The following is a 26,617-nucleotide window of genomic DNA, read 5'->3' on the forward strand; positions in this document are numbered from 1 at the left end:
GGAACATGTTGGCGTTGTACTCTCTCAATTTCCCTTCTGAAAGTCTCCCACTGTTTTGATGTGGATTTTCCTATAAGCAGCTGCTCCCAGTCCACTTTGGCCAGATCCTGCCTTATCATATTAAAATCGGCCTTCCCCCAATTTAGAACCCTTATTTCCGGGCCGTCTTTGTCTTTTTCCATGACCACCTTAAATCTCACCGAATTATGGTCACTGTCGCCAAAATGCTCCCCTACTGACACTTCCACCACTTGCCCGGCTACATTCCCCAGAATTAGGTCCAGTACCGCCCCCTCTCTTGTAGGACTTTCTACATGTTGGCTCAAAAAGCTCTCCTGGATGCACTTTAAGAATTCTGCACCCTCTAAGCCTTTCACACTCTGACTGTCCCAATTTATATTGGGGAAGTTGAAATCCCCCACTATTATTACCCTATTATTTTCGCACTTTTCTGAGATTTGCCTACATATCTGTTCCTCTATCTCCCCCTGACTGTTTGGGGGCCTATAGTACACTCCCAGCAAAGTGCTTGCCCCCTTTTTGTTTTTAAGTTCTACCCATATGGCCTCATTAGAGGAACCCGCTAATATATCATCCCTCCTTACAGCAGTAATTGACTCCTTAATTAATATTGCAACACCCCCTCCCCTTTTACACCCCCCTCTGTCTCACCTGAAGATTCTATACCCCGGAATATTGAGCTGCCAGTCCTGACCCTCCCTCAACCATGTCTCCGTGATAGCAACAATATCGTACTCCCATGTGTTCAACAACAACTTCAGTTCATCCACCTTATTTGCAAGACTCCTTGCATCAAAATAAGAGGCACCAAAAAAGTGCAATATTTCTCAAATTCCAAACTTGCTCTTGCTTTTCCTTAACCTGCTGCTGGCTCCTACACCTCCTGCCACCTAACCCTATAAAATTAAACACACTCTACTCCAGCATCGCCCAACCCCAAACAACAGACACCTGCCCACTCGAACTCTACTGCAGCCCCATGCTTCATACGCACCCCACTGCCTTTTTCCACCTTTCGCCATGTTTTACTGACCATGATTTACCCACTATATAAAAAAAAAAGTTGAGATGAGTTTGTCACACTGGAGGGATCACTTGCAAATTTGTCGCGCCCAAAATAAAAATAGAGAAAAAATAATTGACAATATACCAACAGAAAATACCCGACTTCAGAAATCATTTTTAAAAAGTATAATAAATATAAAGCCAGTCTGACCTCTAATTGACCCGAGGATCTAGCCAAGAACAATTAGCCTCTAATTTATCCAGAAAGCCACAATAACACACTGCAACATTACAGGGACATACGAAGACACAGACACATTTTAGCAGAATAATACATCACACGTGGTATGCTGCTGTCCTTATAAAGGATGTACTCTCTGACTTATTGTGAGACGTCCCACAGGAGATTGCTAGCAACTGCATAAACGCATGTCAAAGATGATAAACAGCCAAATTGCCCAGTGAAGCTCATCCCTCTAACACTCAGTCTCCAGCCTAGAATCCTGCTGGATTTTGAGTGTCCTTAATGTTTGTGCCTCCACAAATTTCAAACATTTATCCCTCTTTGAATAAATAAGTTCATCCTAATATCGATTTGAATTTACTTCTCATTAATTTAAATTTATATGTTCTCTTGCCATACTTTCTTGGAAGTAATATTTTGGGTTTACCTTATGTATAACATTCAGTGAGGTCCCTTCCCTCTCAAGCTCCTCTTTCACATTTCTCTGCATCTTCTGCACTCTTGAACTAAGGTATACCCTTGTAATTCACTCACATTAAATGAGGCATTACAAGATCACAAGAGTTAGCGGAGGAAGGCTATTCGACCCATTCTAGTTCATCCAGAAAGATTGTACAGTCATCCCAATGCAGTACCCAACTGTTCCTTTAATAATTCCAGGGTTTTTGCCTCCACTGCTGTACCTGGAAGTCTATTCCAGGTGTTATCACTACTTGTGTAAAGATGAACTTCCTGACATCAGTTCTAAATTTGCCTTTAACTAGTTTGAACAGGTGTCCCATTGCCCAGCTCTCAATTTATCTTGAAATAATATTCCAAATCTACCTCTTCCTTATTGTTACCATCTTAAGTACCTCAGTAAGGTTACCGCTCAGTCACTTACTTTTGAGGCTGGAAAGCTCAAGTTTCTCCAATCTTTCCTCACACATCTAACGCTAGAAAATAGCCTTGTGTGTACTTTAAACTTTCTCCAGAGGTTGGTGACCAGAACTGGACAGTATTCAAGATGTGGTGCCAGCAGAGCACTATGTAGTTCGAGCTTGACTAGGCTCCACTGCTTTGGGTATATATTTCAGTATTTTACTTGTTGATTTGTTGATTGCTGCTCTGCAGCAGTTGGACAGGTTGTGCGTCGAGTCTACTAGGATCCCAAGATCTTTTTCAGCGTCATCCTTAGCTGTATGAACACTGTTTATGGAGTATGAGTGTTGCTCCACTTTCTTCCTCTGTACAGTATTTTATACTTGTCCATATTAATTGTCATCTGTCATTGTTCTGCCCACTTACACATTTTGTCCAACTCATTTGTATTTCTTGAGCTGCTTCTCCTAGTTTGGTATCATCTTCAAATTTAACCAATTTTCATTCAGTTTCTGAATCTAAATCATTAATATAAATTAGAAACAGTAGCAACTGCAATACCAATCCCTGGGACACCCCATTCAGGACTTCCCCTTCCCCTGGAAAAAACTCCTGTAACTGGTATCTGTTTTCTACCCTTCCTCAATTTCTCATCCATTCAACAACTACTCGCATTTATATAGTGCCTTTAACGTAGTAAAACATCACAAGGTGCTTCACAGGAGCATTAAAAAAACATTTAATACCAAGCCACATAACCAAAAGTTTGGTCAAAGAGGTGGGAGCGAGGTGTAGAGAAGCAGAGGGGTTTAGGGAGGGAATTCCAGAGCATGGGGCCTAGGCAGCTGAAGGCACGGCTGCCAATGGTGCAGCGATTAAAATTGGGGATGCGCAAGAGGCCAGAGCGCAGAGATATCGGAGGGTTGTATAGCTGGAGGAGGTTACAGATAGGGAGGGGTGAGGCTTATATACAAGTTGCTGTTGTTGAGGCTAAGGAGGGATTTGAAAACAAGGATGAGAATTTTAAAATTATGGGGTTGCTGGACCGGGAGCCAATGTAGGTCAGCGAGCACAGCGCGATGGGTGAATGGGACTTGGTGCAAGTTAGAAACATATAGAAGATAGGAGTAGGCCATTCGGCCCCTCGAGCCTGCTCCGCCATTCAATGAGATCATGGCTAATCATCCAAACTCAGTACCCTGTCCCTGCCTTTTCCCCATATCCCTTGATCCCTAGGATTCGGGCAGCAGAGTTTTGGATGAGCTCAAGCTTATGGAGAGTGGCAGATGGGAGGCCAGCCTGGAGAGTGTTGGAATAGTCAAGTCTACAGATAACAAAGGAATCGATGAGGGTTTCAGCAGCAGATGAGCGGAGGTAGGGGCGGATTCGGGAGACGTTAGAGTTGGAAGTAGGTGGTCTTGGAGATGGAACAGCCATGTGGTCAGAAGTTCATCTCAGGGTCAAATACGACATCAAGGTTGCGAATGGTCTGGTTCAACCTCAGACAGTTTCCAGGGAGAGGGATGTAGTCGGTGGCTAGGGAACGGAGTTTGTTGCGGGGACCAAAAACAATGGGTCGAGAGGTGTGGTGGCGAGATAGAGCTGGGTGTCGTCAGCGTACATGTAGAACCCGACGTGTTTTCGGATGATGTCGCAGAGGGGCTGCATATAGGAGCGGGTAAAGGATAGATCCTTGGGGGACGCCAGAGTTATGTGTGGGAGCGGTAACAGAAGCCATTCTCTGGCTATGACTGGATAGATAAAAATGGAACCAGGTAAGTGCAGTCCCATCCAGCTAGACGACAGAGGAGAGGCATGGAAGGAGGATGGTGTGGTTAACCGTGTCAAAGGCCGAGAAGGACGATGAGGGATAGTTTACCACAGTCATTTACATAGGATGTCATTTGTAACTTTGAGAAGGGCTGTTTCTGTGGAGAGGCAGAAACCTGATCGGAGAGGTTCAAACATGGAGTTGCGGTAAAGATGGGCACAAATTTGGGAGCCAACAGCCGTTCAAACACTATGGAGATGGGGCGGTAGTTTGCAAGGACAGAGGGGTCAAGTGTGGATTTTTTGAGGAGAGGGGTGATGACGGCAGATTTGAAGGGGGGGGGGGGGAAACAGTACCCAAGGAGAGGCAACCGTTAACAATATCAGCTAACATGGGGGACAGGAAGGGAAGTTGGGTGGTCAGCAGTTTAGTGGGAATAGGGTTGAGGGAGCAGGAGGTAGGTCTCATGGATAAGGTGAGCTTGGAGAGGGCATATGGGGAGATAGGAGAGAAAGATGAGAGTTCAGGGCTAGGGTACGGAGGAACCTATGGGGAAGTTTGGCCCTGTGGGCTAGGTGAAGGGAGGGAAACGGCAGAGGCAGTTGAACGGATGGTCTCAATCTTAGTGACAAAAAAAGACCATAAGCTCCCTGCAATTGTTGGAGGCGAGGGTGGAGGAGGCAGAGGAGAGGGGCTTAAGATGACAGTTTGTAGTGGAGAGGAGAAGCTGGGGGTTATCTTTGCATTCCAGGATGATCCTGGAATAGTGAGCAGTTTTGGCCGAGGAGAGCAGGACCCAATAGTGGTCCCGTCAGATCTGGCGATGCATGACTAAACCAGTTGTCCGCCATAAACATTCAAGTCTGCGTCCCTTGGGCTGAAGGGAGCGGAGATGAGAGCCGTACCGGGGGAACGACCAGGGTGAGAGAGTAATGATTTGAATGGGGACTAGGGCATCAAAGCTGGAGGTGAGGGTGTGATTGATCAGATCAGTAGCTGCAGAAATGAATTTGAAAGTGCAGTTGTAAGTGACTTGGGGGAGATAGATTTCCAGGGGCAGACACTGAAGGAAATGGAGTTGGGTGGGGGGAAGGGGGATGCGAGTGGAGAGTGATACAATCAAGTGATCAGAGATGGCCTTATCTGTGATTGACACGATGGGACTAGCTAGGCCATGTGAGATGGCAAGGTCGTTGGGGGGGGGGGGGTGTGCTCATGAGTATGGGTAGAGGAGTTTATATGGAGGGAGAGAGTAAGGGAGGATAGGGGGCAGTGAACTCAGATGTGTTGAGATGGAGGTTGAAATCACAGAGGAGGAGAAGTCACTTGAATCCCCACTGCACTGAGCTAATCGAGTAGTGTTTTGTGCAGAACTGTGGCTTTATGGAAGTCTAGGTACACAACGCCACAGGGCTTGGAACTATCCACCCAGAATATCACCTCCTCAAACAACTGGTAAATAAATCTGAAGTTGCCCTGCCCAGTGGCTTGACTGGTAAATTCACTGCCTGGTGGGGCCGGGGGGAAGATAGTGAGCCTTATAGACCACACTCAGTCTCTGTTTTGTGATGGCTTAGCTGACATCAGCTAGGACAATAGTGGGAACACAACAGTGGGCCACAATGGCCCTAGGATGGGATAAGGAACAAAAATCAATCAGGGTTCCCACACCGGATTGCCGCATAACTATCCATGCTGACAAGTATGCCTGTGCAGGCATCATGTTAGGAGAGAATCAAATTCAGTTCCAATCCTCCCACAGTCTCAACCTAGGCCCATGAAGAATAGCTACTTGGGCAAATTACCCGAGGGCTGCCATTGCCCAAGGAACCACAATGCAGAGCCACTCAGCACTTTCAGGAGAGATGGGGAAGGGAGAATAATTTTTTTTTAATGCTCTCAAATGTACAGATGTTGTAAGTGTGAGCTTGGAAGGTTGCTATGTGCAATCAGAAATTTAAGTTGGGAATGTGAGCAAAGGGAATTGGAATACTGCCCATGAAAGGGCATTGTTTCTGTTAAATTGCAAAACAAATTGATGATATCCAACCCAATAGGGCCCCACTGTAATACCGTTAACACATTCGCTTATACCCAGTCCTGGCCCCAAGTCCTCCCTACCCTCATACCAATAAAAATATGAACAACTTTCACCAATTCTGTGTTCTCACCACAAAAATTTGTAGCAAACTCAACATTTTCAGTTATGTATCTGCCATGGGGAACATCAAAATTATAAATGTATCAAAAAATGGCCGAAAGAGGTTCCCACAGGATAAAAGGAGGAAATTTCTAGGAGAGGAAAAAAGCCTCCAGAACACCAACAAGTAGTATACGTGGGGTGGCCAATTGAGCTACCTCGTTCATTGTCTTAATACATGGCTCCAGATGGTAGCACAAGTTCATGCCTTCAAATCGTATTCAAGTTATTAGTCAATGGTTTGGCCTAAGGAAATAGGACATACAAGATCAAGTTTTTTTTTTTGAACGCTGCATCAACGCATATATACCTAACTAAATTACCAAGTTATATAATCCCAAAAAAAAGATGAATAGGACTTCCTTAGTTACCGTACTTGGGAAAATACAGGGCCTATTTATTTAATCTGAATAAGTTAATCGCAATACATCTGCTTTGACCCACTGATATAGTTAAGGTGCTTGGCATTACTACCTCTGGAGTCCCCCAAGAATCTATCCTTAGCCCCTTCCTATTGAAAGCCGATAAATCCCCAGGGCCTGATAATCTACATCCTAGCGTACTTAAGGAAGTGGCCCTAGAAATAATAGATGCATTGCTGGTCATCTTCCAAAATTCTACAGATTCTGGAACAGTTCCCATGGATTGGAGGGTAGCTAATGTTACCCCACTATTCAAAAAAGATGGTCGAGAGAAGACGGGGAATTATAGGTCGGTAAGCCTGACATCGGTAGTGGGGAAAATGCTAGAGTCCATTATAAAACATGTAATAGCAGAGCACTTGGAAAACAGTGACAGGATCGGACAAAGTCAACATGGATTTACAAAAGGTAAATCGTGCTTGACTAATCTACTGGAATTTTTTGAGGATGTAACTGGTAGAATAGATAAGGGAGAACCAGTGGATGTGGCGTATTTGGACTTTCAGAAGGCTTTCGATAAGGTCCCGCATAAGAGATTAGCGTGCAAAGTTAAGGCACATGGGATTGGGGGCAAGGTACTGACTTGGATAGAGAACTGGTTGGCAGACAGGAAGCAAAGAGTTGGAATAAACGGGTCTTTTTCCGAGTGGCAGGCAGTGACTGGTGGGGTACCGCAGGGATCGGTCCTAGGACCCCAGCTATTCACAATATATATTAATGATCTAGACGAGGGAACTAGATGTAATATCTCCAAGTTTGCAGACGACACAAAGCTGGGTGGGCGTCTGTGCTGTGAGGAGGATGCCGAGAAACTCCAGTATGATTTGGACAGGTTGGGTGATTGGGCAGATGCATGGCAGATGCAGTATAATGTGGATAAATGCGAGGTTATCCACTTTGGTGGCAAAAACAGGAAGGCAGATTATTATCTGAACGGCAATAGATTGGGAGAAGGGGAAGTGCAACGAGACCTGGGTGTCCTTGTGCACCAGTCGCTGAAGGTAAGCATGCAGGTGCAGCAGGTGGTTAAGAAGGCAAATGGTATTTAGCGAGAGGGTTCGAATACAGGAACAAGGATGTCTTGCTGCAGTTGTACAGGGCCTTGGTGAGACCACACCTTGAGTATTGTGTGCAGTTTTGGTCGCCTTATCTGAGGAAGGATGTTCTTGCCATGGAGGGAGTGCAGCGAAGATTCACCAGGCTGATACCTGGGATGGCAGGAATGACGTATGAGGAGAGATTGGGTCGATTGGGCTTATAGTCGCTGGAGTTTAGCAGAATGAGAGGGGATCTCATTGAATCTTATAAAATTCTAGACAGACTAGATGCAGGAAGGATGTTCCCGATGGTCGGGGAGTCCAGAACCAGGGGTCACAGTCGAAGGATAAGGGGTAAGCCATTTAGGACAGAGATGAGGAGGAATTTCTTCACCCAGAGAGTGGTGAACCTATGGAATTCTCTACCACAGAAGGCAGTTGAGGCCAATTCATTAAATCTATTCAAGAAGGAGTTAGATATATTTCTTAAGGCTAAAGGGATCAAGGGATATAGGGAGAAAGCAGGGACAGGTACTGAGTTTGGATGATCAGCCAGGATCTCAACGAATGGCGGAGCAGGCTTGAGGGGCCGAATGGCCTACTCCTGCTCCTATCTTCTATGCTTCTAAGTTTCTATTTCTCATCTATATCATGCCCCTCGGCAATATTATCCCAAGACATAACGGCAGGTTGATGACACCCAGCTCTACCTCACCACTACTTCCCTCGACCGGCTTGTATTGTCAGCCTGTTTGTCCAACATCCAGTCCTGGATGAGCCAAAATTTCCTCCAATTACATATTGGGAAGACCAAAGCCATTGTCTTCAGCCCCCCGCCACAAACTGTTCCTTCACCACCGATTCCATCTCCCTCCCTGGCCACTGTCGCAGGCTGAACCAAATTGTTCACAACCTTGGCGTCCTATTTGACCCGAGTTGAGCTTCCAACCCCACATCCTCTTCATCACAAAGGCTGCCTACCTCCACCTCGTACCGCTGCCCGTCTCCACCTCTGCTTCAACCCATCTGCTGCTGAAACCCTCATCCATACTTTTGTTTGGCAGCTGTGCCTTCAGCTGCCGAGGCGCTAAGTTCCAGAATTCCCTTCCTAAATCTCTCCGCCTCTCTTTCCTCCTTTAAGACGCTCCTTAAAGCCTACCCTTTTTCATCTGCCCCAATATCATCTTAGGTTGCTTGCACTCCTCTGAAGTGCCTTAGGGCGTTTTACTATGTTAAAGGCGCTATATAAATGCAAGTTGTTGTCCGTTACCTCTAGACTCGACTATTTCAATGCTCTCTTCTATCCTCCATAAACTTGAGCTCATCCTAAACTCTGCTGCCCGTATCCTGACTGGCATCAAGTCCCGTTCACGCGTCACCCCTGTGCTCGCTGACCTACATAGGTTCCTGGTCCACCAACGCCTCGAATTTAAAATTATTACCCTTGTGTTCAAATCCCTCCATATCTCTAATCTCCTCCAGCCCTATAACCCTCCATGAACTCTGCGTTCTATATCACAGCAAATTTTTCTCTTCCCTTCAAAAAGGTAATAAAATCACCTCATCCACGGAAACTCTGCTATAGTCTTCCGCACAACATGCAGATACCACTGCAAACAATGCAGGAAAAAAAATTGCAGCAGGCTAAAATAAGTGATTGGAGTTTGTTCAAGCGAATGCCAAGTTACCCACTCCCAGCTTAAAAAAAAATCTAAATTTCTCTTTCTTCCCCCGCCCCCCAAGTTTTATAAAAGAATTTGGGGATGGGTCATGCAGCTTTATGGCAATTACTGTACCAAATAAATTAATTTTATGACATCCCTATGCCAGTGTATGTGGGGAAAGAAATTGTATCAGGGAACCTTTCTGTGCATTTTAACGAGTGGTATTTTTCTAACGAATATATGTGAGAGTGCAACACTTGGCTATTCAACTTTTAATGATCTCAATATTAAACATATGGTCTGCAAAAATTGTTAACCAAACTCTAAAGTGCAAAGAAAATCCCTTTCAAAAGTCCGAAATGCCTTTTGTAGATTCTTATTTCAATTTATGTTGATTGAGGCCTCCACAAGGCCTAGCTAGGCATGAAGCCTAACAACTCAATTTTTATTAAACAAATACACGCGATCTATTCCCTTTAAAAGAGTATAGTTTAACTGCAGCAGACGGTTGGATTGCAGACTCTCACGAATGCTCGCTGCACTGCTCTCCCTCTTGCTCGCATTATTGATGTTACACAGTCGCTAATTTTCAGTTTCATTCACTCGCTCCGACTGGGAGACGGGGCAGGCCTTAAAGGGCTCACACAAGCCGGTTCATTTCGCAAAAACCGATAATCTTTCAAATAATCCTATGAATCTTCTTCTAAAAAGGCCCAATGTTTCTTAAGGTAACGTTTAACAATCTTCATTTTAATATGTTTTAAAATAAATATATATATAATATATCTCATGAACAGTATACGTCCAGTTCACGGAAACCAAATTGGAAGTCAGCCTTTAAAAATAACTATTGAAAATTAAGATTTATTTTCCATTCACTTTACCAAGTATATATAAAAAATTATTATTGGGGAATCTAAAAGTTTGGTAAGCAGAAAATGTTCAGTTAAAAAATGCGAATCCCCATCTCCAGCCACATACAGGTTTGTGTCAGAGACCCGAGGGGTCCTGACTCTAATTTCTGTCAACAATTTGTAAAAAATATTAAAACTCACACCAACCAATATTTTATTTTCTTTAAAACAAATACAAGTCAATGCCAGTAGTAAACAAAACGTACACACGAGTTCTGTTAAGGAACAAGAATACCTTTCAATTGCTGGAGCATCAAATATAGACTTTTTAATTTGAAACGGAATCATTATCTAGTATTTTTATTATTGCATAAATATATTACCTTGGCGAATCCCCCGAGTGAAGTGACTTTGCTGTATAAAGCACTCAAATCCAACTCTCTCCCTCCGATTATTGGGATCTTTCTAAAAGATGTCCTAAAAACATTAAAAATAGTCTCAGCTACACACAATTTTTAAAGGTAATTTTTTTTAGTAATTCTTAAAAAGGGAACTAGCACGTAAAAACACGTATGTCCCACTCAAAGTTTGTAACAAGAATGAGTTATAAAACATGGGAATATAAAAATGTTTTATTGTTTGTTGTAAATACTGAATGATGCAGTCTCAAAGCTAGTCAGATTCTGGGGTCAAATCCAGTTATCTAAAAAAAAATCCCCAATAGCTCTGAATTAAAAGGTGAAACAGGTAAAAAAAAATGTAAAAAAGCAAAGTACACAGACAGCGATGGAGAAGCCCCCCCCCCTTCAACCTGACAATAACAGCAACTCCACACGCTGGGCAACAGGATTTTAAAATTGCAATTCGAATGATTTCTTTTTTAAAAGTGTGGAAATGAAAATTAAAGAAAAATACTTCCTTGCCAATAATTACTGCTGGCACATGGTGGTGAAAGGCGGCGAGAACGGCAGCTAATGCTCAAGCCTCGCTGCTCAACTCCCCTCGCTATTTAAAAAAAGTTTAAGTGAACATATTTCAACCTTTACAATAAAATAATTCTCATTCCCTGTCGCCTTTGGTGGCTGTTCTGACACCGAGTGACAAGAGAAAGCCTTTGAAGGCCGCTGAATAAAAACACCACACACCTCATCCCTCCCCTTGTATTATTTTCAAACGGTTAATTCATGTCCCCCCCTCCCAACCCCCACTGATTAAAAGTTGTATTTATTTTCTGGTGAATATATTTCTTTTTACCCTTTACTCCTGTGAAAGTGCCGCAGCTCATCCAGGAAACTCCTGCCAGTCCTCAAACCGCCGCTTTTACTCGGAGTTTTAGCCATAATAATCCCTCTCACACACACACACAAAATACTCCCCAAATAAATAATAAAAACAACAAAAGGTCAGAGCGACAGAACCCCGGAGATAAATCAATCCTTATTTTGTAGGATTATTATATATCTATATATATTTTACAGTTTCTTCTTTCTCATCTCCGGAGAGTCGGGCGCCGGAGCCGGAGCCATCGCCGGCCACGACGGGGAATGAAAGCAGAGACTGGGGAGGGAGGGAGGAGGAAGAGCGGAAAAAAAGGCTTGGCCGAGATGAGAGCCCGGTAATGGCACGGCGAGCCGGAGCGCCGGGAGGCGGGGAGGAGAGGCGGGCAGGCTCGGTGCGGCTGGGGTGAGCGGGGAGGGTTTTTCCGCCGCTCTCTCTCCTATAACAATCCTGGCAGCCTGTGAGGGGGGAGGTGAGATTTTAATCTCCTCATCACCGTCTCTCGCCTGCTTTTTTTCTCTCAAAGGGCCGGGGGTTTTGGCAGGAGTTCGGTTCGTTTCTCTCCATCGGCTCCAGTGTTTTTTTTTGTTAAATTTATAAATATATTTTTTTTCGAGAAAAAAAAAACGAATCGAATTTTAATTTTTTTTCAAATTTTTTTCTACTCTCTCTCTGTCTTCCCTCACAGACAATGAAAACCGAGCTGCCGAGCAATTACCCGCCAGAGGGGGGGGTCTTGCAATTCCGCAAAACAGCCCGCCGCCATGCCGGCCTACCTGCCCCGAGGCTGGCTGGGAGTTGGAGTCCGCAGCCCCGCAGTCGGACGTTGGGGGACGGAGCCAAGCCGACGCGGGAAGACTACGGCTCCCAGGGTGCGCCGCGCCAGCCATCCCTGATTCTCTCGCCGCCAGAGGCGCCGTTAAAAGTCAAAGCGCAGGCGCCGGAATGCGCGCGGGTGGGCGGGAGGTGTAGTTTGTGTGCCGCGGAGGCGAGGCTAAAGGAGCGCCGAGCGATAGCGGAGCTGCGCGGGCATCCGTCAGCGTTGTAGTTCTCGCGACCTCTGCATCTCCAACTGACAGAAAGAAACGGACCGACGCGACGAACTACAAGCACCGGCATGCAACGCGCACAACCCGTTGGTTTCCGTCAAAGCCGCAAGATGGCGACGCGCTGGGATGTGCAGTGTTGGGCTGTGCTACAGGAGCTAATTATTTCACTCAGGACAGGTTGAGTTTTTGCTGCTAAATAGTCCGCACCGAGCAGTTGGTAAATCGCAAATTTTGCCGTTGGAAGTCAGGCTCCTGCCGTCTCCCTGAATGTACAGGTAGAATAGCGCAGTTGGCACCTACTGGAGTTGGGTTTACAGGGATATTTGGCTAATCATTTATAACCGGATAAAGTGCTGTTAATTTGCAGTTAGTTGTGTTGTTTATTTGCAAACACTGTATACTTTTACATCTGTTAATGTCCGCTCCAGCCCTTTAAATGTAGTACCTGACATCTTTCAGCGGCTATAAACTTATATATGCTGGGTTGTATTTAACGAGTGTGTATATTTCTGTTTTTATTTATTGTGCCTATATAAGAGCCAGTTGTGCTGAGGAACTGCTTTTAACGGGGTTTGACACAATTGTTAAATTTATCATATGTCCCGGTGGTTTGTGTATTTGGAGCCTTGCTATTATTTCTGTGAGTTCTCTGCACAATATATAGAACTGTAGTATTAAATTCTGTTCTACGTAAGTTAAAGGAACAACATCGCTTGAGAACCATACCCTGATTTCTTGCCGTTGCTATTGTTCAACTTAACCGCTTTTGGATAAATTCGACATCCTGTGTATCAGGATGATATTGGCCACTTGCCTATTCTGGCACTCAACTGGAATGTCATCTTTGTTTTGTTTGGATCGACAATGATAAAGTGTCTGTGCGCTGCTTAACGTTGAAGAGGCAGCGCAGGCACACCGTTTTATAACTTCCTTGTTTACATTCTCGAAATCCTGATTCCCACACAGTGGAAGGAATTTTTTTTTTTAAGATGTAAGACGCACACTCAATCAGAGCTGTTGCATTTATGTAGCTGAAAATAACAATTTCGTCAAATTATTTAGAATAGAATAAGGAATTCAGCAGCGTTTTTTCAGATGAGATGTTAAACCAGTACCTTGGCACTTTTATTATGTTCAGAGTTGTCCTAGGAAACATTCATCCCTTAATCAACATGACCAAATCAGATTAAGTGGTCATTCATCTCCTTGCTGTTTATGGGTAAATTGGCTGCTGCTGGGATAATGCGTAATCCGATTTGGTCAGTGGTGGGATTGGGAATGTTGGTATTCATGGATATGAATCCAGGTAAAACGCGGTGAAAGGTCACAGGTTATGAGTAATGTGACCGTGAGAAAGTGAAAGATCTGCAAAGGCATAATAACCCAAGAAGAGTTGTGACCTGGTAATGCAATCATATGGATTTAACTGGAATTTTTTAAGCTTAGGTTATGAATATATAGGCTAATTAAAAAAAAAAAAAACAAAGTTATAGAAGGGGAAGAGAGGTGCACAGAGAATATGTAATTCAGAAGAATGAGAATACTGGGTAATTTTTTTTATGTAGTAAGCTTGGGGAGGGATGTCAGAGCAGATGAGTGGAACACTTTTTGCACACAAAGTCCCTGTGGGCAAGGGTGTAGTACAGTTTGCATCCATCAACATTGGAGTAAATTCTTTGATGCTTCAGATCAGTTGTATTCCCACTGTCACATCTCTTTGCTAATTGTACTGGTTTCAATACGAGTAGACCAATGTTAACTCTGCATCATAATAGTAGAATTTATATTTTAAAACAACTTGATAAAGATCCCAAAGAGCAAGGCAAAAGAAAACATTGCTCCACACATGGCGGAAAAGTGACTCTTAATTAACAGGTAATGCTTCACAAATGTGTAATTATTGTTCCATGTGGCTACTTGTTAAATATCTGAATTTAATACTAATGTCATGTTGAAAATAATATTTTGGGATACAGGTGTATATATGAGTAATTTGAAACATTACATATGGTAAGTGTAGCATGCTTGGGAGGAACAGGTGACTTTGGACCTATGATTTCCAAAGCTCTCTACCACTGGGGTTTCCGCACACCATCTCTGGGTCTATTGTAGGCTAATCAATAGAGATTGATTGCTATAATTAGTCAACAACTCGATCACCATTGTTATGCAACTACTAGGATGGTAGAAGGCAAACTAGATGCACCTTGTTCTTTTGTTTAGTAATTCCCATGTTCCTATCTATGAAGTCCCCAACCCCACGCCCGTGTTATGGGTTTTATTCAAACAGAGGGTGCGATCTACTGTAGACTACGAGAAACTCATTGGATTTACCAACAAATACAATAAATGCAGTTTTGATCAAGGAACCATTCTGGAATGAAGGAAATAAATGCCCTGAATTCTTGGGCATTGCCAAGTCCTCAAAATGTAGCAATTGAGGCTCCTCTGCACATTTGTACTCGCGTTGCTGTTCCTTGCCAGAAGCATTAAAATTGGGGGGGGGGGGGGGGGGGGAAGAGGTTTGTGTGTTGTGTGAAGATGAATTTACCTTTGAAAGCAGATATGAACGATTAGACTGTAATCAAGAAAAATAGCAAATACTGGGGTCAACTATGATGAATGCATCAAACTCACTGCTGGTGAAAACAATAACTGCCAAAATCCAATAAAAAATGTTCTCACAAATCACAGGTGGACGAAGGCTCAACAGGAGCCCATAAGTCAACAAGCACATATTATGATCCCAGTGCTTGATTAAGACCTTTAAAAGATGATTTAAATAAAAGTAATCCTCTAGAACCTTTAAAGCCAAAAATCTTTCTGGCTGGAGGTAGTATTTACAGTGTACAGTACACCAATTCTGCTGCACTCTTGTTATGAAGGAGTCAGCAAATACCTGTTGTAAAACAATATATACTGCAAATTAAAATGAGGACTGTCAGAGGTGCCGTCTTTCAGATGAGACGTTAAACCGAGGTCCTGTCTGCCTTCCGAGGTGGACGTATAAGATTCCATGGCACTATTTCAAAAGAAGAGCAGGTTGGCCAATACTCATCCCTCAAACAGATTATCTGGCTATTATCACATTGCTGTTTGTGGGATCTTGCTGTCCACATATTGGCTGCCATGTGTCCTACATTACAACAGTGACTACACTTCGAAAGTACTTCATTGGCTGTAAAGTGCTTTGGGGTTTCCTGAGGTCATGAAAGGTGCTATATAAATGCAAGTCTTTTATCCAAATGTAGCCAGAGCATCTCCAACAATGGCTTCTCTTCTTGCCCCCCTCTCCCCCACCCAACTATCACCTCTGTGGTCCTCTAAAATCCTCTCAAATCTATCATTGGCCGTCCCTCCTCTTTTCCATCCAAATAGTAGAAAGATGACTATTGATGCCTCAGCCACATAGCCATTGATTAGTCAGCAAGAATTGGGCTGATGGGTAGGAGCATACATACCAGGAAGTTATTCGGTTTGACCCCACCAGTCTGCTATACTCCAGTTAGCTTCAGCACTCCCGGGTTAGGGCGAGGGAAATCGGCCCGCTGTTCATCACTATCTCAGTGATTCCTTGCTGGGAGTGCACCTGTGTGGATCTCCGGTGAGAATTTGCTCAGGCTGTTCTATGATTCTCCCTGACCGAATAGCCTGCTGACTTTTATCTAGGGTTACAGGTCAATGAAGGCCACTTGGGTGAGATAAGGGAGGGTAACTGGTACCTATTGAACTGTGCCCCTGGTAGAGCCAGGGCCTCAAGGACAGGAGATGGAAGAAATTTGCCAGAAAATTGGAAAGATTATATTGTAACCATAATGCTCAAATGGTGCATTCATAGTACCAGGTTGAAACCCATGCAGCATCATGCTCATGATGTAGCCCTGGTTTGAGAAATTTCAAATCTCTGATTCTGTGTGCTGTGAATGTGCGTACATTCCTGTGTTAGAGCAACGGGTAGTCAGACTTTCTAAAGTTCCTCCTTTAAACTGAAAGTAATAGGGTTGCGCCCACGATAACGCATATTTAGAAGGCACCTGAAAGATGTCAGCTCGTTGTACAGTCTGAAGAGTTAGAGCTTATTCCTTTCATTGAATAAATCTTGGTAGTATGCTGCTTACTCCACCTTGAATTCTCTGGTTGGAAATATTGGCCCCTAATTTCTGATAGAAGGCTTCCTGCGTGAATAAAATCCACGCTCTTACCCGAGGGCTCCTGAGGTCCGGACACTTCCGATCCTGGGCACAGTCGAAATGCGCAGGGCCCACGTATCCCGGGGCGCAGGTGGTTCGCAAGCGTCCCTGGGATCACGTGGGCCAGGCCAGCCAATGAAAGAAGGGAATCTCCCTTCATACTTTTGACAGATAGACCTGTCGAAAGTATGAATGGGGATCACTGAAAAAAGACACAAAAACATTTTAAAAAAATTTAAATCACGTTTTTAAAATGAGTTAAAATTACATTAAATTAAATATTTTAAACAAAAATTTAAATTTTTGAAAAAAATAAATAAAGTTTTTCACGGGGCTAAAAATAAACTTACCTTTTTAAAAGTATTTTTTTAAATTATAAATGAGTGGAGAATTTTTTTAAAACTTTTTTTAAACTTCTGCTGGTAAAAGCAGGCCTTACACCTGCTATTACCAGGCGTAAGATTTTTAAGTGATTTCAGTGGGCGGAGGTTCTGCAGAAAGTGCAGCACGGTGGCATAGTGGTTAGCACTGTTGCCTCACAGCGCCAGGGACCCGGGTTCGAATCCAGCCTCGGGTGACTGTCTGTGTGGAGTTTGCACATTCTCCCCGTGTTTGCGTGGGTTTACTCCGGGTGCTCCGGTTTCCTCCCACAGTCCAAAGATGTGCGGGTTAGGTTGATTGGCTATGATAAATTGACCCTTAGTGTTAGGGGGATTAAATACGTGGGGTTATGGGGATAGGGTGGGATATGTGTTGGTGTAGGGGTTACGGGGATCGGGTGGGATATGTGTCGGTGCAGGCTCGATGGGCCGAAATGGCCTCTATCTGCACTGTGGGGTTTCTGTGATTCTGTGATTTCCCCCCCCCCCCCCTGCAGAGACCCTTCTCCAGGGCAGGCATCCAATCTGTCAAGAGGATTTTCGACTTCGCATGCCTGAAACCGGCATTTCTGATGTCCCTACGGGTGAGTACACAGCGCGTACCCACCCGTAGTCATCGGAAAATACGGGCCATTATGTATCTATTTGTATAGCTACTGAAAGTTTATGTTTCTATAAGAAGAGATAATACTGTGAAGCTAGACTAATCCTCGTTACTGATGGCGTCAGTTGTGTCCCAGAATTCCACAACTGTAGTCTAACAGGATTGGAGAATTCCCCTAGTTAGCGAGACTAATCTGCTAAGTAGAGATGATAATTCTCCAGTAGAATAATAGTTCTGATAATACTCAGAAGGGTAACATGGACTCTTTACATTTAGCCAGGCTTGCTAGTTCACACATGTACTACATGGGTACCAGAATATAATTCACACTGGTACATACACACAGTATGATTTTCATAGAATAAAACAGTGGTCTTTGTGTAACACATGTCTGCTCTATACACATTAGGTCAATCCAAGTGACGGTGTAGGAGTGTATGAATATGCTGTGCAATGGAGAAAGAAAGAAAGACTTGCATTTATATAGCACCTTTCACGACCACCAGACATCTCAAAGTGCTTTACAGCCAATGAAGTACTTTTGAAGTGTAGTCACTGTTGTAATGTGGGAAACGCAGCAGCCAAGTTGGGCACAGCAAGGTCCCACAAACAGCAATGTGATAATGACCAGATAATCTGTTTCTGTTATGTTGGTTGCGGGATAAATGTTGGCCAGGACACCGGGGATAACTCCCCTGCTCTTCTTCAAAATACAGGTAGACTATCCTTTATCCGAAAACCTCGGGACCAGCCGTGTTTCGGTTTTCGGAGAATTTCGGATTTCGGAAGGTGGGTCGGCGGGGGGTCGTGCGCACGACTTACGCTGACGCGCAGTGTACGTTGTGCGCACGACCCCCCCGTGGACCCCCACCGGCGCGGACCCCCGCCGACCCCGACCCCCGCCGACTTTCGGCGGGGGTCGGGGCCGGCGGGGGGTCGTGCGCACGACTTATGCTGACGCTCAGCGTAAGTCGGCGGGGGTCGGGGCCGGTGGGGGTCCGCGGGGGGTCGTGCGCACGACTTACGCTGGACTTACGCTGACCGAAAAAACCTTCGGTTTTTAGAGGGTTTCGGTTTTCGGAAGTCCGGATAAAGGGTAGTCTACCTGTAGTACCATGGGATCTTTTACGTCCACCTGAGAGAGCAGACAGTGCCTCGGTTTAATGTCTCATCCGAAAGACGGCACCTACGACAGTGCAGCACTCCCTCAGCACTGCACTGGAGTGTCAGCCTAGCTTTATGAGCTCAAGTCCCTGGAGTGAGACTTGAACCCACAACCAACTGAGCCATAGCTGACATGGAGTGGTAGGATGCAGGTGCACATCTGCAATTCTTTCATGGATAATTCTCATTATGAGGAAGCAGGAGCAAAGACAAATTGCTTTGCCGTGTAGTGGGAGTAAAAGTCACAGGAGAAGTCAATCCACTCGCACTCGCCCCAAGCAGGTGGATGCAGAGCAGCTTTAGTAATACCATGGGAACAGGTTCCTGTCTGCTTTCTTGTTTGACGTATGGTGCGTGGACCTTAAACAAGAAGGTGAGCTCATGAAAAAACGTGCTGCCAGTAAGTGTACAGAGCAGGAAAGACCCAGATTTGATTATGTGCTTAGTTATGGATTGCAGCAGATGGCACACACATGACAATTGGCCTCTGTGCTCTTGCACTAAGGAAAAGGAAAAAAACAAGTGTTCCCACTACAACAAAATCAAAATACTGCGGATGCTGGAAATCTGAAATAAAAACAGAAAATGCTGGAAATACTCAAGGTCAGACAGCATCCGTGGAGAGAGAAACAGAGTTAATGTTTCCGATGAAATGTCATCAACCTGAAATGTTAAGTCTGTTTCTTTCTCAGCAGATCGGGCAGTATCTGCTAAGTAGTCCCAGCCTTTTCTGTTTTTATATCAGTGTTCCTACTCCTGATGACTAATGACCACTGCTTGGAAGTGTGTGTTTCGGATGGCATGAGGACTGGGAAAGGCTCGACTGTGATGCTCCTTCCCCTCAAGAAAGAGCCTGCCTACCACCACAATCCAGGCCTACACATGTAGCATGCCCACTTGGGCAAAATTGGAGCTTGATGACCACTTAGGAGAGAAGAGGAATTGGGGGAAGGGTAGAAAAGAGGACGACGAAAGAATTTTTAAAGATACCGTCTGCACATGCTCGATGCAGGTCTGGTTCCACAGGCAATGCCCAGAAGACATTCCCGGTTCTGTTTTGATGATCCAGTGATTTCTATTCATGTATATCCAGCCACACTGTGCATAATAATAATTGTTGCATTTATACGGCAACTTATGTCAAAATATCTCAAAGCACTTCACACAACTAACTACTTGAAATATAGTGACTTTTCTTATGTAAATAAATGTGGCAGACAATTTGTGCACAGCACAGTTCCACAAACAGCAATGCGATAATTGGGAAAAAAGGAACTTGTATTTATATAGCATCTTTCACATCCTCAGGACATCCCAAGCGCTTCACAGCCAATTAACATTTTTTTTAACTCATTCTCAGGATGTGGACATCGCTACCCAGCATTTATTGCCCATTCCTAATTGCCCTGGAGAAGGTGGTGGTGAGCCGCCGCCTTGAACCGCTGCAGTCCATGTGGTGAAGGTACTCCCACAGTGCTGTTAGGTAGGGAGTTCTAGGATTTTGACCCAGTGACGATGAAGGAATGGCGATATATTTCCAAGTCAGGATGGTGTGTGACTTGGAGGGGAACGTGGAGGTGGTGGTGTTCCCATACGCCCGCTGCCCTTGTTCATCTAGGTGGTAAAGGTTGCGGGTTTGGAAGATGCTGTCGAAGAAGACTTGGCGAGTTGCTGCAGTGCATCTTGTAGATGATACACACTGCAGCCATGTTGCGCCAGTGGTGGAGGGAATGAATGTTTAAGGTGGTGGATGGGGTGTCAATAAAGTGAGCTACTTTGTCTTGGATGTTGTCAATCTTCTTAAGTGTTGTTGGAGCTGCACTCATCCATGCAAGTGGAGAGTATTCCATCACACTGCGGACTTGTCTTGTAGGTGGTGGAAAGGCTTTGGGGAGTCGGGAGGTGAGACACTTGCTGCAGAATACCTAGCCTCTGACCTGCTCTTGTAACCACAGTTTTTATGTGGCTGGTCCAGTTAAGTTTCTGGTAAATGGTGACCCCCCCCCCCCCCCAAGATGTTGATGGTGGGGGATTTGATGATGGTAATACCATTGAATGTCAGGGGGACTACCCCGAGGAACTCCCGCAGCGATGTCCTGGGGCTGAGACGATTGACCTCCAACAACCACAAACATCTTCCTTTGTGCTAGGTATGACTCCAGCCAGTGGAACGTTTTCGCCCTGATCCCCATTGACTTCAATTTTACTAGGCCTCCTTGGTGCCAGACTCGGTCAAATGCTGCCTTGATGTCAAGGACAGTCACTCTCGCCTCACCTCTGGAATTCAGCTCTTTTGTTCATGTTTGGACCAAGGCTATAATGAGGTCTGGAGCTGAGTGGTCTAAACTGAGCATCGGTGAGCAGGTTATTGGTGAGTAAGTGCTGCTTGATAGCTCTGTTGACGACACCTTCCATCACTTTGCTGATGATTGAGAGTAGGTTGATAGGGCAGTAATTGGCCGGATTGGATTTGTACTTTTTATGGACGAGACATACCTGGGCAATTTTCCACTTTTAGGTAGATGCCAGTATTGCAGCTGTACTGGAACAACTTGGCTAGAGGCGTGGCTAGTTCTGGAGCATAAGTCTTCAGGACTACAGCCAGGATGTTGCCGGCGCCCATAGCCTTTGCTATATCCAGTGCGTTTAGCCGTTTCTTGATATCACGTGGAGTGAATCGAATATGGCAGAAGATTGGCTTCTGTGATGGTGGGGACCTCAGGAGGAGTACAATTAAGAACTTTTGAAATGTAGTCACTGTTGTAATGTAGAAAACACAACAGACATTTTTCACACAGCAAAGTCCACAAACAACAATGAGATAATGACCAGGTAATTTTTTTTAGTGGTGTTGGTTGAGGGATAAATGTTGGCCAGGACACTGGGAGAACACACCTGCTCTTCTTTCAATAGTGCCATGGGATCTTTTACATCCACCTGAAAGAGCAGATGTGGCCTTGGTTTATTGTCTCATCCAAAAGGAAGCACCTCCAACAATGTAGTACTCCCTCAGTACTGCACTGAAGTACCAGCTTATATTATGTGCATGCGTGGTTTTTCCATGTAAAAGCCAGTGAGCTGGCTGTACGGGACCTTCAGAGTGCTGCATCGCCAGGCAGTTTAAAGGGAACATTGCTTAAGGCTATGGAGTGGGGCTTGAACCCATCAGACTCGGGCAAGACCGCTACCGACTGAGCCAAGGCTGACACATATATGACCAGTTAATCTGTTTTTGTTGATATTGGTTGAGCGATCAGCGTTGACCAAGAAATCATAGAATTCCTTGCTCTGAATAGTGCCATGGAATTTTTCAGCTCCCACCTGAACAGGCAGGCAAGACTTTGTTCTAATGCACCTACATATTGCATACAAACATACAACAGCTTGCATTTATATAGCGCCTTTAATGTAGTAAAATGTCCCAAGGCGCTTCACAGGAGTCACAAAAATAGATATTACAACTGGTGACCAAATGCTTGATCAGTGGTAGGTTTTAAAGAGCGTCTCAAAGGAGGTGGAGAGGTTTAGGGAGGGAGTTCCAGAGCTTAGGGCCTAGGTAGCTGAAGGCACGGCCGCCACTGCTGCAGCAAAGAAAATTAAGGATTTGCAAGACCCCAGTATTAGAGGAGTGCAGGGATCTTGGAGTGTTGTAGGGCTGGAGGAGGTTGCAGAGATAGGGAAGGGCAAGGCCATGGAGGGATTTGAAAACAAGGATGAGAATTTTAAAATTGAGGCGTTGTTGGACTGGGAGCAATTGTAGATCAGCGAGCACAGAGCTCATGGGCGAATGGGATTTGGTGCCAGTTTGGAGAGCAGCAGAGTTTTGGATGAGCTCAAGTTTACGTAGGGTGCAAGGTGGGAGACTGGCCAGGAGTGCATTGGAATAGTTGAGTCCAGAGGTAACAAAGGCATGGATGAGGGTTTCAACAGCAGATGTTGAGTCGGGGTGGAGTTGGTAGAAGTTGGAGTACGGTGGTAGAAGTAAGCAGTCAAGGTGATAGAGAGGATACGTGGTCGGAAGTTCAGCTCGGCTCAAATAGGCGGCAAGGTTGCGAACAGTCTGGTTAAGACTCAGACAGTGGCCAGGGAGAGGGACGAAGTCGGTGGCTATGGAACGGAGTTTTTAAAGGGAACAAAGAAAATGGCTTTGGTCTTCCCAATATTTAATTGGAGGAAATTGCTGCTCATCCAATACTGGGTGTTGGACAAGCAGCATGACAAATCCGATGCAGTGAAGGGGGAGTGCGAGGTGGTGGTGAGGTAGAGCGAAAAAGATGGCCAGAAAAAGAGCAGCTGGTTCATCAAGTCTGTCCCATTCAAAGGTGCTGCAACTTGGCAACACAACCCCACTGCTCCCTGCCCACCAGCTGCCATATGATTTCCTGGAAGAGGCAAAAACCAGTTTCAAAAAGAAACACTCCAAAGACCATTCAGGAAAAAAGAATTCTGGGAAATTCCTCTCTGACTCCCGAATTGATCTAAAACGAGTTCCAGGCGATTAGGGACCACGAGGGACATCCCCCAACAAAACACCTACCTTTTACACAGCAGTATCAGCTCAGGCAGGAACTTCCCCAGCTCGGTTTTGAATGTTTGCGGTGAATCGGCACCCACTGCAAAGCCGGCAACTTAGTCCAAAGATCAGTGACCTTCTGTGAAACGAGAAACCTCCTGGCATCTAACCTAATTCTACGATTACATTATTTATACGCATATCACCTTGTTCTCACTAATTCACATAATCTGTCCACATGAATGCAGTCTAGTCACTTCATCATTTTAAATACGTCAATCAAGTCTCTCAAAGTCTATGCTTTTCAAGAGTAAAAAGACCCAGCTCCCTGAGCGTATTGTGATAACTAAGGGTTTTTAAACTAGGTTTTAAGCTAATGGCCCTCCTCTGACCCTTTTCCAGGACCACAACTGGACGCAATTCTAGCTGAGGCCTAACCAAGGTCTTGTACAAGGACACTATGGAGCTCTTTGTTTTACATTGGATTGCCCTAGCTACACATCCTAAGACTCTGTTTGCTTTTGCTATAGCCTCTTGACATTTGTTGTGAGTATTTAGAGACTCATGCACTATAACACCTAGGTCTGTTTTGCTCTCGACAGTCTTTAATTCAGAACCTAGCATGTTACACACATGCTTGTCATTAGCCCTACCCACAAGCATAATTCTACATGTATCTACATTAAATGTCATCTGCCAAATCTGGGCCCATTCTGCCATCGTATCTAGATCAGATTGTAATTTTTTTTTTCTCAAGTGTTCTAACACCATCCCCAAACTTGCCTTCATCCAGATCACTGATATAGATCGTGAAGAGTAATGGTCCCAACATTGATCTCTGTGGGACTCCACAAGTGACTGATTTCCACACAAAGCTTCTACCATTTATGACCACCCTCTATGAGAATACAACCTCTGACAATGCAACTATCCCTCAGTACTGTACTGTCATGTCCACCTAGATTCTGAGCCCAAACCCACAATCTGTAACTAAAGGCGAATAAATAAGCAAGCTGACATCAACCTGAAGCGTATGTAGTATCATACAGCGCAGTAGGAGGCCATTCGTCGGCCCATCATGCCTGTGCCGGCAGAGTTTTCAATTAGTCCGTCTCCTCTGCTCTTTCCCTTGTAGCCCTGTAAATTTTTCCTTTTCAAGTATATATTCACTTCCCTTTTGAAAGTTACTATTGAATCTGCTTTCACCACCCTTTCAGGCAGTGCATTCCAGATCACAACAACTCGCTGTGTAAAAAAAATGTTTCCTCATGTCGCCTCTGGTTCTTTTGCCAATCACCTTAAATCTGAGTCCTTTGGTTACCGACCCTTCTGCCACTGGAAACAGTTTGTCCTTCTTTATTCTATCAAAACTATTCATGATAATGAACACCTCAATCAAATCTCTAAACCTTCTCTGCTCTAAGGAGAACAACCCCAGCTTCTCTAGTCTCTCCACATAACTGAAGTCCCTCATCCCTGGAACCATTCTAGTAAATCTCTTCTGCACCCTCTCTAAGGCTTTAACATCCTTCCTAAAGTGTGGTGCCCAAAATTGGACACAATCCTCCCGCTAAAGCCTAACTGGTGTTTTCCACAGGTTAGCATAGCTTCCTTGCTTTTGTGTTCTATTCCTCTATTAATAAAGCCAAGGATCCCACATGCATTTTTTTTTAAACAGCCTTCTCAGCGTGTCCTGCTACCTTCAAAGACTTGTGTAAGTACACCCCTGGGTCTATCTGTTCCTGCACCCCATTTAAAATTGTACCATTTAGTTCATATTGCCTCTCTTCATTCTTCCTACCAAAATGCATCACTTCACACTTCTCTGCATTAAATTTCATTTGCCATGTTTCTGTCCATTTTACCAATCTGTCTATGACCTCCTAAAGTCTGTTACTATCCTCCTCATTGTTTACTACATTTCTGAGTTTCGTATCATCTGCAAACTGAAATTATGCCCTATATACCAAAGTCCAGGTCATTAATATATATCAAAAAGAGCAGTGATCCTAATCCCGACCCCTGGGGAACAGCACAGTATACTTCCCTCCAGTCTGAAAAACAACCATTCACCACTACTCTGTTTTCTGTCCCTTAGCTAATTTTGTATCCATGCTGCCACTGTCCCTTTAATCCACGGGCTTTAATTTTGCTATTATTTGGTACATTGCCAAATATCTCTGTTATTTCTACCCACGCTACCCTCATCAAACCTCTCTGTTACTTCATCAAAGAATTCGATCAAGTTAGTCAAACACAATTTGTATTCCACAAATCTGTGCTGACTCATTTATTAGCTGATACTTTTCCAAATGCCAATTAATTTTGTCCCGGATTAATGATCCAGAGACGTGAATTCAAATCCCACCACGGCAGCTGGGGAATTTAAATTCAGTTAATTAAATAAATCTGGAATAAAAAGCTAGTATCAGTAATGGTGACCATGAAACTATCAGATTGTCGTAAAAACCCATCTGGCTCACTCATGTCCTTCAGGGAAGGAAATCTGCCGTCCTTACCCGGTCTGCCCGACATGTGACTGCAGACCCACAGCAATGTGGTTGACTCTTAACTGCCCTCTGAAATGGCCTAGCGAGACACTCGGCTGTAACAAACCGCTACGAAACAAAATAATAAGAATAGAACCGGACGGACCACCCAGCATCGACCTCTACACCGGCGATGGACACGGCAATGGCACACCCAGCCCAGTCAACCCTGCAAAGTCCTCCTCACCAACTTCTGGGGATTTGTGCCAAAATTGGGAGAGCTGTCCCACAGACTAGTCAAGCAACAGCCTGACATAGCCATACTCACAGAATCATACCTTTCAGCCAATGTCCCAAACTCCTCCATCACCATCCCTGGGTATGTCCTGTCCTACTGCCAGGACAGACCCACCAGGGGTGGCAGCACTGGTATACAGTCGGGAAGGAGTGCCCCTGGGAGTCCTCACCATTGAATCTGGACCCTATGAAGTCTCATGGCTTCAGGTCAAGCATAGGCAAGGAAACCGGCTGATTACCACATATTGTCCTCCCTCAGCTGATGAATCAGTACTCCTCCATGTTGAACACCAATTGGAAGAAGCACTGAGAGTAGCAAGGCCACAGAATGTACTCTGGGTGGGGGACTTCAATATCCATCACCAAGAGTGGCTCGGCAGCACCACTACTGACTGAGCTGGCCGAGTCCTGAAGGACATAACTGCCAGTCTGGGCCTGCGACAAGTGGTGAGAGAACCAACACAAGGGAAAAACCTACTTGACCTCGACCTCATCCTCACCAATCTACCTGTCACAGATGCATCTGTCCATGATTGTACTGGTAGCAGTGACCACCGCACAGTCATTGTGGAGA

At 44.7% G+C, this 26,617-nt stretch overlaps 1 protein-coding gene and 1 long non-coding RNA gene across 3 annotated transcripts in view; one reads left to right on the forward strand and one right to left on the reverse strand.

The window, feature by feature from the left end:
* The window catches only part of LOC147105342 (AT-rich interactive domain-containing protein 2-like), a 273,552-nt gene extending 261,916 nt beyond the window's left edge, over nucleotides 1–11,636 (reverse strand). For both annotated transcript variants that reach the window (XM_086011614.1, XM_086011613.1), the window contains exons 1-2: nucleotides 11,334–11,636; nucleotides 10,463–10,556 (exon numbers count right to left, since the gene is read on the reverse strand). In XM_086011614.1, the coding sequence (XP_085867740.1) occupies nucleotides 10,463–10,556; nucleotides 11,334–11,419 (180 nt within the window). In that variant the 5' untranslated portion in view covers nucleotides 11,420–11,636. The remainder of the gene's footprint in view (nucleotides 1–10,462; nucleotides 10,557–11,333) is intronic.
* A 66-nt stretch (nucleotides 11,637–11,702) lies between these two features.
* On the forward strand, nucleotides 11,703–13,118 carry LOC147105343 (uncharacterized). Its single transcript, XR_015081739.1, has 2 exons — nucleotides 11,703–11,908; nucleotides 12,046–13,118. It is a non-coding gene; the product is annotated as an uncharacterized LOC147105343 (long non-coding RNA).
* Nucleotides 13,119–26,617: the final 13,499 nt, after the last annotated feature.

This window comes from Somniosus microcephalus, chromosome 18 (genome assembly GCF_052327205.1).
Source record: "Somniosus microcephalus isolate GS21.2 chromosome 18, FLI_Smic_1.0, whole genome shotgun sequence".
NCBI classification, from domain to species: Eukaryota; Metazoa; Chordata; class Chondrichthyes; order Squaliformes; family Somniosidae; genus Somniosus; species Somniosus microcephalus.